This window comes from Protopterus annectens, chromosome 1.part1, assembly GCF_019279795.1.
Source record: "Protopterus annectens isolate FY-2018-M chromosome 1.part1, PAN1.0, whole genome shotgun sequence".
NCBI lineage: Eukaryota > Metazoa > Chordata > Ceratodontiformes > Protopteridae > Protopterus > Protopterus annectens.
In genome coordinates, this window is record NC_056726.1 from 981,205,611 (window position 1) to 981,218,510 (window position 12,900).

General features: G+C 39.1%; 1 protein-coding gene across 2 annotated transcripts in view; it reads right to left on the bottom strand.

The window, feature by feature from the left end:
* Positions 1-2,896: 2,896 nt before the first annotated feature.
* Positions 2,897-12,900, bottom strand: part of LOC122808379 (1-phosphatidylinositol phosphodiesterase-like) — a 221,543-nt gene continuing 211,539 nt past the window's right edge. For both annotated transcript variants that reach the window (XM_044079348.1, XM_044079356.1), the window contains exon 2: positions 2,897-4,030. In XM_044079348.1, coding sequence (XP_043935283.1) covers positions 3,191-4,015 — 825 coding nt within the window. In that variant the 5' untranslated portion in view covers positions 4,016-4,030 and the 3' untranslated portion in view covers positions 2,897-3,190. The remainder of the gene's footprint in view (positions 4,031-12,900) is intronic.

Sequence of the window (12,900 nt, forward strand, 5' to 3'; positions counted from 1 at the left end):
TATGTTTTTGTGTATTTATGTGTATGTTTTGCCGGTGCTTGTTTTGTAGATCCATGTGTGACTGGTGGTGTGATGCTAGTGTTTCTCTTGTCCTCTTGAGTGTCTGCTACAGTTATGGGTTGAGAGCGCTTAGCCTCCAGTCTGGCTGTGTATTTGCATCTCTCACAAGTATTTGTGTCTAGAGGTAAGAGGAGAGGGTTGTCTGTATACATGAGGCAGTTGTGACATTGCCTCAGGATGCCCAATTCCAAAAGATGAACTGGAGAGTACACCTTAAGCTGACCTCTGGACATGCTTGGAAAAGTAAATTTCACTTGTCTTGCGGACAATCGAGGGTCTTATGCTGTATTGTAATAGTGCTGTCTAGGAGATTTGGAAAATAATAGTGCTGTCTAGGAGATTTGGACAAGTGCTGATTTGGGTTATGTAAGTGCTGCAATAAGAGCAGTTGATCTGAAGCACTTGAGTTGAGGCTTGCCTAGTTTTAAGGGAAAATTTGCAGCACAGACTTTGTGGAGCCAGGAATAGTAAACCCCAGCTAACCGGCACTGCCCGACGCTGCTCTGTGCACAAGACCGCATAAAAAAAGAGTTGCAGGGTTTTGAGAGAGAGAGAGAGATCAAGGAGTTTGGAATTGACCCAAAATGGCAAATAAAACTACAGTTTCTTGGCGGTAACCACTCCTACAGGGACAGGCAGGCTGCACAGTGTTAACCACTGCCACTGGTGAACACAGAGACTTCCCTTAAGCCCAAGTAAGCACTGGCCTCCAAGAAACTTACAAACAGTTCAGAACAGCAACCCTGTAACTGAACTTTTTTTAAATTATAGAAAGTGGGAAAATAGCAAGATTTTTTTTTTGTTTGTTTTTGTTTAAGGATAGCAGATACACACAAGTAGCAAACTAGTCAGAACAGTGCAATAAATGACCCCAACACATGTGTGCTAGGTCAGAGGCTGGTAAAATGCAGTTTTAAGAAAAAACGATTTTAAATTAAGTGCAACACAAAAAATGCAATAAACAGGCTCTAGGTATGTTTAAATACTGTTTCTAACACAGATATCAACTTTTGAAAGCAAAAAAATGCTGAAATGTAGGCGGCAATGCAGTTTTTCTAAGAAATAAATAAGAAGAAAATACTTAAAATCTCAAAAGTGGCTCCTTTCTTCTCTCAGCATTTTCTCCTCTTGGTAGGTGCTTCAGCAACAACTATCAAGCCTGGATCCTGTATTCTGCAGCTGTTTACCCCAATTGGTCGTCCGTACTGGCCCACATGTATGTGATCCTGTCCTCCATACTAGCCCGCATGGTCTTGGTCTCCCGTGAGATGTGAGGAGGCTGGAGTCTCCTGCAATTGATCCAGCCTGTGGCTGATGCAGTCCAGTGACCTTCCGGTTTGTGCAGTTGTCACTGTAGAGATCTCTAGGGTGGTGTTAACTCCCTTCACTATCCGGACTGCCTAACTGAGCAGTCTGGAGCTCAAGAATGCCTGAGCATGTGTGCTTGGAGTTCTGGTCTGCCTAACACAGCAGCCAGGAACTCAGCATGCATGCGCAGAGTCCAAGATATTTTTTTATTTTTATATGTTCTACAGTGGACGGTGGGGGGACTGGGGTCTTTATCTTATGCACAGGTGGAGGACCCATTCTACAGGTGGGAGAGCTGCAGTCCCGCAGTCCTATAGCACGAGCCGCCCCTGGTTACTCTTCACACCAACCCAAAAGTCCACCCCTTTACATTTCACTCTCACATCCAACAATGGTACTCTTATTTCTCCTGACCCAACCACTAAACTCTTAGAAATAACAATTGACAACAGCCTTAACTTTGATACTCACATGAACACCACAATAAAAATAGTTAACAAAAAACTAGGATCCCTTTACAGAATCAAACCCTTTCTTACACCAGTAGCTAGGACCGCTATAGCCAGAACCCACTTAATCTCCACTCTACTCTATGTGTCTGCTATATACTCCAATCTCTCTAAAAACATCCTCAACAAACTAGCAACATCCTATAACAATATTGGTAGATTTGCTACAGGCTCTCCTTTCAGAACCTATCACTGCTTGAATCTAAGACAACTAGACTGGCTAGAATTTCTTAACCAGCTTCAATTTCACCAGCTTACAATAGCCCACAAGACCCTCTATCAACCCAGCAACACTCCGATACTCTCTAGCCTTGTTACACCTTATAATAATCTCAGGAATCTACGCTCCTCAAACAAACTGCTGATTAATACTACCAAACCCAACAACTCAGCAGGTGACTCCTTGTTCTCTAACTCTGTTGGGAAATTATGGAATAAACTACCCTCTGAAATCACATCTTAGACTTCTCTCTCACTTTTTAAAAGGAATCTAAAACTATTTCTCAATAAACACTGGCTATGCTCCTGTACTAACCCTGACTAACTTTTTTCCTTTACACTAATTTTCAACCTACATCCTTTATAATCTTCCCTTTAAAGTTTCAATATACTATATTATTGCATGTAAAATGTATGTATATATGTATATTGTACCTTCTCACGTAATCACTATGAGTATTATAATTTGTGCTTCTTAAAAAAAAAAAAAATCACACACTAATGTTTTTATGTAACAATTGCTGTTTTTATAATATCTGTCATAACTTCTATATTAATTTTGTATGTTTTTCTTGGCGTTTTTCTCCCTGGGCCTCTACTGAAAATGGACATGTATCCAGCTAGACTAGCCCGGTCAACAAATGTAAAATAAAATAAATAAATAAATGAAAGGAAAATATGAAAAGTGTTGCTTGTTTCCGCATAAACGTACGGTGATGCAGATCAAATAACCTGCATTTGCATGCAAGTGAATTATTCAAACACAACACTGACATAGTTATGATGATATGTTTACAACTCTTTAAAAGTTTATTTTTGCTTTCAGTCTTGTATCATTTGACTACATTATGTATTATATCTCTAGTCCTTAAGTGTTTATGTTAAAAGCTGTAGACTTTCTTAAATGTTCAGAAATAATTAAATAATATTTGGTTATAATTGTATGCTTTAGGAGAAATGAGAAGCCGCAATTTTAATTTGGCATGTCATTCATAATTATGCAGAGATACCCTTTGCTGCCAAAGCCTGTATTGTTCAATTTTTATAATGTTATATTAAAATGCAAATATATTAATATGAACTAATTTTTATCATCAATTACTTTCAATTATATCACGGATGAGTTTTGGTCCAGGATAATCACTAACAACAATTCCTAGTCTTCCTTTTCGTCCAGTAATGTAGGAATGAAGTTTGGGATTCATTTTTCGTGATAGTTCACGTGGTGCTTGGCCACCACATGTGAAACTTGAAAATGTTATGAACAGGGTATCACCTGAGCTTTGCTGTGCTTTATCTAATTGAGCTTTCACCTTGTCCCACTTTTCATCTTCTCCAGCACTCCAAGTGTCTTCAAGATCTGTTGATCTGAAGTGAATTCCAAAAGAGTAATCTGAAAAGTCTCTTAAAACAATGATCTTTCCACGACATTCTCTCATGTTTGGAATGTGGTCTTGCAAATAAAATCTTCCTGGAGGAAAGTTACTCATTTCTGCCTTTAGTGTATCAGTGAAAGACCTGGTATTGCCATCTGGTTCATGTTCCTCCCTAATTCGCATCAGAAACACTTCAGATGGATTGACTTCCAAGTAGGATATCATTTGTGACACTACATAGTTAAAATCACAACCTTGATAGAAGGCTCCATGATGGATAGGCAAACTGTCATAGTAATGTCTACATCTAATGTCAAAGAATCGAACTCCAAGCCTCATTTGAGTATTTAAAGAAAGGCTTTGGCACCAAACCCACAACAGGTCTCCAGCACGGGCCATTGTGTTATGTGTCCCAGGAAATGAAAGCTGTGATATTTTCTTATCATCAGGAATAGATTTCATCCAACATTCATTGTATGATTCAGGTGGTGGGCCATCTGGCACATTCCAATAATCAGGATCTTTAGCATTAATATTTCCCATTATTTCGAGGTATACCTGGAAAAAAATTAAACATAAGTAAGAAAAATGTCAAGAACAAACAATTGCAGAAAACAATAACCATGAATATTACCAGAAACATCAGTGCCAAAAAATAGAAATTGCTAGAACAGTAAAGTTGTTGCATTCCAACAGTATTTCAAATTGAACTTGACAAGGATATTTTTGAGGCAAAATGTCAAAATGCTTAGAAGAGAAATGGGCCAGAATCAGACAGTGCACCCTCGACTTGCAGAGGGTAAAAGGAGCAATTTTCATCATCAAAAGGAATGTGATTCACAAACATGTTAGCTGTAATGAGGAAAGAGCTCATATTGGGTAAACTGCATACCTCTGAATTGCTTGGAGTTATTGTCAGTGTTAATCAGCACTTTCCTGTGGTAATCATCTTTGGACAACCATGTATGTCGTTGGAACCTGCACCCCTCCATTCAATATGCACACACACACACACACACACACACACACACAGACAGACACACACACACACAGACACACAGAGACACACACACACACACACACACACACACACACACACACACACACACACACACACACACACACACACACACATACCCTTGCCTCTTATCTATCCCTTAATTTGCAGAACATCCTGCTGCAGCCTCTTATGTCTCCGCCCCTCACTTACAGATGCTTACAGTCAGTCAGTTATGCCGGACATTAGTTTTCAGAAACTGCATAATGATGCAAGACTTGTAGCTCCATTACCTTTTTCAGTTAGTCAGTGTAATATTTAAAATGTCTTCTTGGTGTTCTTCTCAGCTTTGGGTGGAGTCTTCAGCATGGCCTTTTAGAGGTATGTTAGCCCCCCCACATGGACACATCCCCAGCCTGCTTGACTGTCTCTAAGTTTATATAACACCCCTGACTTTGCCTAAGAGCTTCTTATTGTTCAGAAAATACATCAGGATGGATGGGCTAATGGTTCATTGTATGCAGAGGACTAAAGTTCTGCTTTGTTAAGACACTGCTCACTGTACGAAGACAACAGGGTTTGAAGCTTTTGACCCTTGTATTTTTTAATGGTCCCCTGCCATAAACAAACTTTACAACAAAAGGAAGAAACTTTTGCAGAAAAGAGGAAAATCCCAGGATGCAAAAACCTCCCTTACTAGCCTCAGTAAGAAACTGAGATGCCTCATAAAATCCTTCAAAGCTAGTTACGAAAATAAAATTGCCAAAGATTCCAAAGACAACCACAAAGCATTCTATAACTATGTCAAGAATCTAAATGGCAATGCTCAGATCTGTTCTGAGCTAAAACAGAATGGCGTTAAATATACTGATCCGAAGGATTTTGCCAATATCCTGGCAGATCAATTCAGTGCCAACTTCACCCCCCCTCTCACCCCCTAAATGGCCCATCTCAATACCGGAAGATTGCCAAATTCCAGTAAAAACGGCCACACAGGTACAAAACGCACTCTCTAAAGCCAAGAATACAGCATCCATGGGACCAGATGACATCCTGGGCTGTGTACTACATGAACTACAATATTAACTGGCACCTCACCTAAGTGTCATGTTTAATCATAGCCTCACCTCAGGTTTCGTGCCCACTGAGTGGTGCAGAGCTACAATTATCCCAATCCACAAGGGGGGATCCACCTTGGATCCTGGAAACTACCGTCCCATCAGTCTGACAAGCCTTATCTGCAAGGCCATGGAGCGTATTATCATGGAACTTATAAACAAAGACATTGGCAACCTTCAAACACTGGACCCCACCCAGTTTGGGTTTGTGCAGGGCCAATCTTGTCTCCTGAACCTGATTGACTTCTTTGAATCAGTCTCCAGAGCCATGGACAAGGGTAAGGTGGTCCACACAGCCTATCTAGACCTTGCCAAGGCCTTTGACACCATCCCCCACTCTGGAATCATAGATAAACTTACTAAATTGGGCATTAATCCCTATGTCACCCATTGGGTTGCTAAATGGCTTACTGATAGAACCCACACTGTAAAAGTAGCCGACTCCAAATCCAGCTCCAGACAAGTGACAAGTGGAGTACCTCAGGGTTCAGTCCTGGGGCCGCTCTTGTTTGGCATCTACTTCTCTGAAGTACAGGTCAACACTAAGGGACTCTGGCTAACAAAGTTTGCAGATGACTGCAAACTGGGAGCCATTATTGAATCCCCAAATGATGTGGACACTCTACAAAAGGGCCTTACAGAAACAGATGCTTGGTGCCAGAGCCATGGGCTCAAGTTCAATGCCAAGAAATGTATTGTTATCCCCTTTGGGAAAAAAACATGTATCCATGAATTACCATATAGGTGGCAGTACACTAAACACAGAAAGTGTGATAAGAGACTTAGGGACACAGGTGGACAGTGGTCTCACCTTCGATAACCACATCGCCACAACAGTCAGGAAATCCTTCTATGTGGCACACCTCATCATGAAGGGCTTTTCATCCAGGAAAAAGGAGGTCATTGTCCCAATGTACTCATCCCTCATTAGACCCATTATAGAATACAACACCCCATTTGGTATGTACCTCTCAAGACATCTGCAACAACTGGAAAGGCCTCAGAAATACCTCACTAAAAGAATCACAGGCCTAAAGCAGATGCTCTATGCTGACCGCCTTAAAAAACTCCAGCTATACTCTGTCACATATCGTCTACTCAGAGGTGATCTCTGCTTAACATACAAGGCCATGTCAAACCCAGAGCTGTTGGACATGCTACACTTAAAGAAATCCCAATCCCTCAGAGCTACACGCTCCAGGGATCTAAACCTTGTCATCACAATAAACAAAACATGCTGGAGGGATAGGTTCCTGACCCAGAGACTCCCCAGACTCTGGAATAGATTGCCCATACATGTCAAGCAGAGTGCCTCTTTGGACCTCTTCAAGAGGAACCTTGACGATTGGATGGGAGAAAGGAAATTCACCCCAGGGATCACATCAGTCGCCCTGCTAGACCGGGGTCCAGGAAAGTAAATAATGTGGGAAGAAATAGTCAGGGAATTGTTATGGCTAGGCTTGTATAGGCCCTAGGGTTGATAGCCTAGTACCAACCTATGAACCTATGAACCTATTAACAAGTTAAGTTACTGTTTAAATAATAAACCTGGTTTGTAGTGCTGGTGCAGAAGACTAAAGCTCTGTTTGTTAAGGTGCTGCCTTCTGTGCTGAGTGAAGAGTTCAAAATCAAGTTTTTATGACTTATGGAAATATTTAACTAGTGCCCTGGTATCTGGTTTCCCCTCTATGTCTTGCACAACAAGCTGTCATTCTATTAATTTTTTAATTGACTTGCTGTAATTTTTTAAATTCCCTGGTGTCTAGTGTATCCCCCCAACTATTTCATGATGTTCTCATTACTCTAGAGAAGTTTAGAGGTATTGGAGCCCCTCCACATACAGACATGTGAACACATATACATGTTCATAAACACTCACACACACAAACAGATGTGTGCGCACGTACACACACGTGTATCCTATGTTGATCAGCCCCAACAAAATTGCAATCAGAGACAATCACCCATTCACCTCCCCCATACACAAATGCAACTGAGACTACTTATCTGTATGCATATACTCCGACATGCAGACACACACAAAAAAACTCACACCCACCTCTCAACCACATAGCCACTAAAATCTGTTGCAATTAATTTGTGTGATCTCACACGCTGAAACTAATGATTGAATGGAAACTTTTAGTGAGTTAACTTACACAGCTGAGGCTTCTCTGAATTCCTTTGCATGGAAAATGCCTTACTGCATGAATTTCTGGGGCATTCATCACTGATTAGTGAAGCTGACTTCCCTGGAATGCCTCATTAGCATGTGACCCAGCCAAGGAGACAGCCCACAAGAGTGATTCTACCTACTGCATAGAATGACTGCAGAGGGTCCATCTCTGAATCAGAAAGGGCCACTGCCAGTGAGAAAATGGCTGAGCTAAAGCTTACTACTGGTGGTAGTGAAAATCTATACGAGTTCCAACACAATTCATCTGCTATTTTTTTTTTTTTTATAAGAGCGGTTTCATTTCACACTCTTGTTTGAGAACCACATTTATCCATCTTCAATTAGTTCATAAACTATTAAAATGCTATAAAAACTGCACTGATTTTTATATGAAGTAAGAAATTTGTGGCTGACAGTTGGTATTTTACTTGTCTGAGGCAAAAGGTATTTGGCATTTTGTTTACACAATGTAAGATGATTTGTGATTTCGATAAGGATGATTAAGATTAAATAACAAAAAAGAGTTAGTGATCTGTTACAGACAGCTGTTAGCTGCATAATTATTAAGATGTTTTGGTCAGTCATTTAGTCCTTCAAAACAATTTCTACTTTTTTCTAACTTTTCCTTTAAGCTCACTCAGAATGTTCATATTCTGTGCATGTTATACCTGCCATTTAGCTATTTTTTACAACCTGTAAAATGGGCTAGTGTGCCTTATGAGTAACATTGTACAGTACTGTAAATACAACATCCTGCCTTATGAGTAACATTGTACAGTACTGTAAATACAACATCCTGCCATATGAGTAACACTGTACAGTACTGTAAATACAACATCCTGCCTTATGAGAGGCATTGTACATTACTGTAAATACAACATCCTGCCATATGAGTAACATTGTACAGTACTGTAAATACAACAGCCTGCCTTATGAGTAACATTGTACAGTACTGTAAAAACAACATCCTGAATTATGAGTAACACTGTACAGTACTGTAAATACAACATCCTGCCTTATGAGTAACATTGTGCAGTACTGTAAATACAACAGCCTGCCTTATGAGTAACATTGTACAGTACTGTAAAAACAGCATCCTGAATTATGAGTAACATTGTACAGTACTGTAAATACAACATCCTGCCTTATGAGTAACATTGTACAGTACTGTAAATACAACATCCTGCCTTATGAGTAACACTGTACAGTACTGTAAATACAACATCCTGCCTTATGAGGCATTATACATTACTGTAAATACAACATCCTGCCATATGAGTAACATTGTACAGTACTGTAAATACAACAGCCTGCCTTATGAGTAACATTGTACAGTACTGTAAAAACAACATCCTGAATTATGAGTAACACTGTACAGTACTGTAAATACAACATCCTGCCTTATGAGTAACATTGTACAGTAGTGTAAATACAACATCCTGCCTTATGAGAGGCATTGTACAGTACTGTAAATACAACATCCTGCCATATGAGTAACATTGTACAGTACTGTAAATACAACAGCCTGCCTTATGAGTAACATTGTACAGTACTGTAAATACAGCATCCTGCCTTACAAGTAGCATTGTACAGTACTGTAAATTCACCATCCTGCCTTATGAGTAACATTATACAGTACTGTAAATACAACATCCTGCCTTATGAGTAACATTGTACAGTACTGTAAATGCATAATCCTGCCTTATGAGTAGCATTGTACAGTACTGTAAATACAACATCCTGCCTTATGAGTAACATTGTACAGTACTGTAAATTCACCATCCTGCCTTATGAGTAACATTGTACAATACTGTAAATACAACATCCTGCCTTATGAGTAACATTGTACATTACTGTAAATACAACATCCTGACTTATGAGTAACATTGTGCAGTACTGTAAATGCATCATCCTGCCTTATGTGTAGCATTGTACAGTACTGTAAATACAACATCCTGCCTTATGAGAACATTGTACAGTACTGTAAATTCACCATCCTGCCTTATGAGTAATATTGTACAGTACTGTAAATACAACATCCTGCCTTATGAGTAAAATTGTCCAGTACTGTAAATTCACCAGCCTGCTTTATGAGTAACATTGTACAGTACTGCAAATACAACATCTTGCCTTATGGGTAACATTGTAAGGTACTGTAAATTCACCATCCTGCCTTATGGGTAACATTGTACAGCACTGTAAATGCAACATCCTGCCTTATGAATAACATTGCACAGAACTGTAAATACAACATCCTGCCTTATGAGAAGCATTGCACAGTACTGTAAATTCACCATCCCACCTTATGAGTAACATTGTACAGTACTGTAAATACATCCTGCCTTATGAGTAACATTGTACAGTACTGTAAATGCGTCATCCTTCCTAATGAGTAGCATTGTACAGAACTGTAACTACAACATCCTGCCTTATGAGTAACATTGTACAGTACTGTAAATACAACATCTTGCATTATGGGTAACATTGTACAATACTGTAAATACAACATCCTGCCTTATGAGTAGCATTGTATAGTACTGTAAATGCATCATCCTGCCTTATGAGTAGCATTGTACAGTACTGTAAATACAGCATCCTGTCTTATGAGTAACATTGTACAGTACTGTAAATTCAACATCCTGCCTTACGAGTAACATTGTACAGTACTGTAAATGCATCATCCTCCCTTATGAGTAACATTGTACAGTACTGTAAATACAACATCCTGCCTTATGAGTAACATTGTACAGTAGTGTAAATACAACATCCTGCCTTATGAGTAGCATTGTACAGTACTGTAAATACAACATCCTGCCTTATGAGTAACATTGTACAGTACTGTAAATACAACATCCTGCCTTATGAGTAACATTGTACAGTACTGTAAATACAACATCCTGCCTTACGAGTAGCATTGTACAGTACTGTAAATTCACCATCCTGCCTTATGAGTAACATTGTACAGTACTATAAATACAACATCCTGCCTTATGAGTAACATTGTACAGTACTGTAAATGCATCATCCTACCTTATGAGTAGCATTGTACAGTACTATAAATACAACATCCTGCCTTATGAGTAACATTGTACAGTACTGTAAATGCATCATCCTGCCTTATGAGTAGCATTGTACAGTACTGTATATACAACATCCTGCCGTATGAGAACATTGTACAGTACTGTAAATTCACCATGCTGCCTTATGAGTAACATTGTACAGCACTATAAATTCACCAGCCTGCCTTATGAGCAACATTGTACAGTACAGTAAATACAACATCCTGCCTTATGGGTAGCATTGTACAGTACTGTAAATTCACCATCCTGCCTTATGAGTAACATTGTACAGTACTGTAAATACAACATCCTACCTTATGAGTAACATTGTACAGTACTGTAAATGCATCATCCTGCCTTATGAGTAGCATTGTTCAGTACTGTAAATACAACATCCTGCCTTATGAGTAACATTGTACAGTACTGTAAATGCATCATCCTGCCTTATGAGTAGCATTGTACAGTACTGTACATACAACATCCTGCCATATGAAAACATTGTACAGTACTGTAAGTTCACCATCCTGCCTTATGAGTAACATTGTACAGCACTGTAAATTCACCATCCTACCTTATGAGTAACATTGTACAGTACTGTAAATGCATCATCCTGCCTTATGAGTAGCATTGTTCAGTACTGTAAATACAACATCCTGCCTTATGGTTAGCATTGTACAGTACTGTAAATACAACATCCTGCCTTATGAGCAACATTGTACAGTACTGTAAATTCACCATCCTGCCTTATGAGTGACATTGTACAGTACTGTAAATGCAATATCCTGCCTTATGAGTAACATTGTACAGTACTGTAAATTCACTATCCTGCCTTATGAGTAATATTGTACAGTACTGTAAATGCATAATCCTGCCTTATGAGTAGCATTGTACAGTACTGTAAATACAACATCCTGCCTTATGAGTAACATTGTACAGTACTGTAAATGCATCATCCTGCCTTATGAGTAGCATTGTACAGTATTGTAAATATAATCTCGTGCCTTATGAGAGCATTGTACAGTACTGTAAATTCATCATCCTGCCTTATGAGTAACATTGTACAGTACTGTAAATACAACATCCTGCCTTATGAGTAACATCGTACAGTAATGTAAATTCACCAGCCTGCCTTATGAGTAACATTGTACAGTACTGTAAAAACATCCTGCCTTTTGGGTAACATTGTACAGTACTGTAAATTCACCATCCTGCCTTATGAGTAACATTGTACAGTACTGTAAATACAACATCCTGCCTTATGAGTAACATGGTACAGTACTGTAAATATAACATCCTGCCTTATGAGTAACATTGTACAGTAGTGTAAATGCATCATCCTGCCTTATGAGTAACATTGTACAGTACTGTAAATACAACATCCTGCCTTATGAGTAACACTGTACAGTACTGTAAATACAACATCCTGCCTTATGAGAGGCATTGTACAGTACTGTAAATACAACATCCTGCCATATGAGTAACATTGTACAGTACTGTAAATACAACAGCCTGCCTTATGAGTAACATTGTACAGTACTGTAAATACAACATCCTGCCTTATGAGTAACACTGTACAGTACTGTAAATACAACATCCTGCCTTATGAGTAACATTGTACAGTAGTGTAAATACAACATCCTGCCTTATGAGAGGCATTGTACAGTACTGTAAATACAACATCCTGCCACATGAGTAACATTGTACAGTACTGTAAATACAACAGCCTGCCTTATGAGTAACATTGTACAGTACTGTAAATACAACATCCTGCCTTGCGAGTAGCATTGTACAGTACTGTAAATTCACCATCCTGCCTTATGAGTAACATTGTACAGTACTGTAAATACAACATCCAGCCTTATGAGTAACATTGTACAGTACTGTAAATGCATCATCCTGCCTTATGAGTAGCATTGTACAGTACTGTAAATACAACATCCTGCCTTATGAGTAACATTGTACAGTACTGTAAATTCACCATCCTGCCTTATGAGTAACATTGTACAATACTGTAAATACAACATCCTGCCTTATGAGTAACATTGTACAGTACTGTAAATACAACATCCTGACTTATG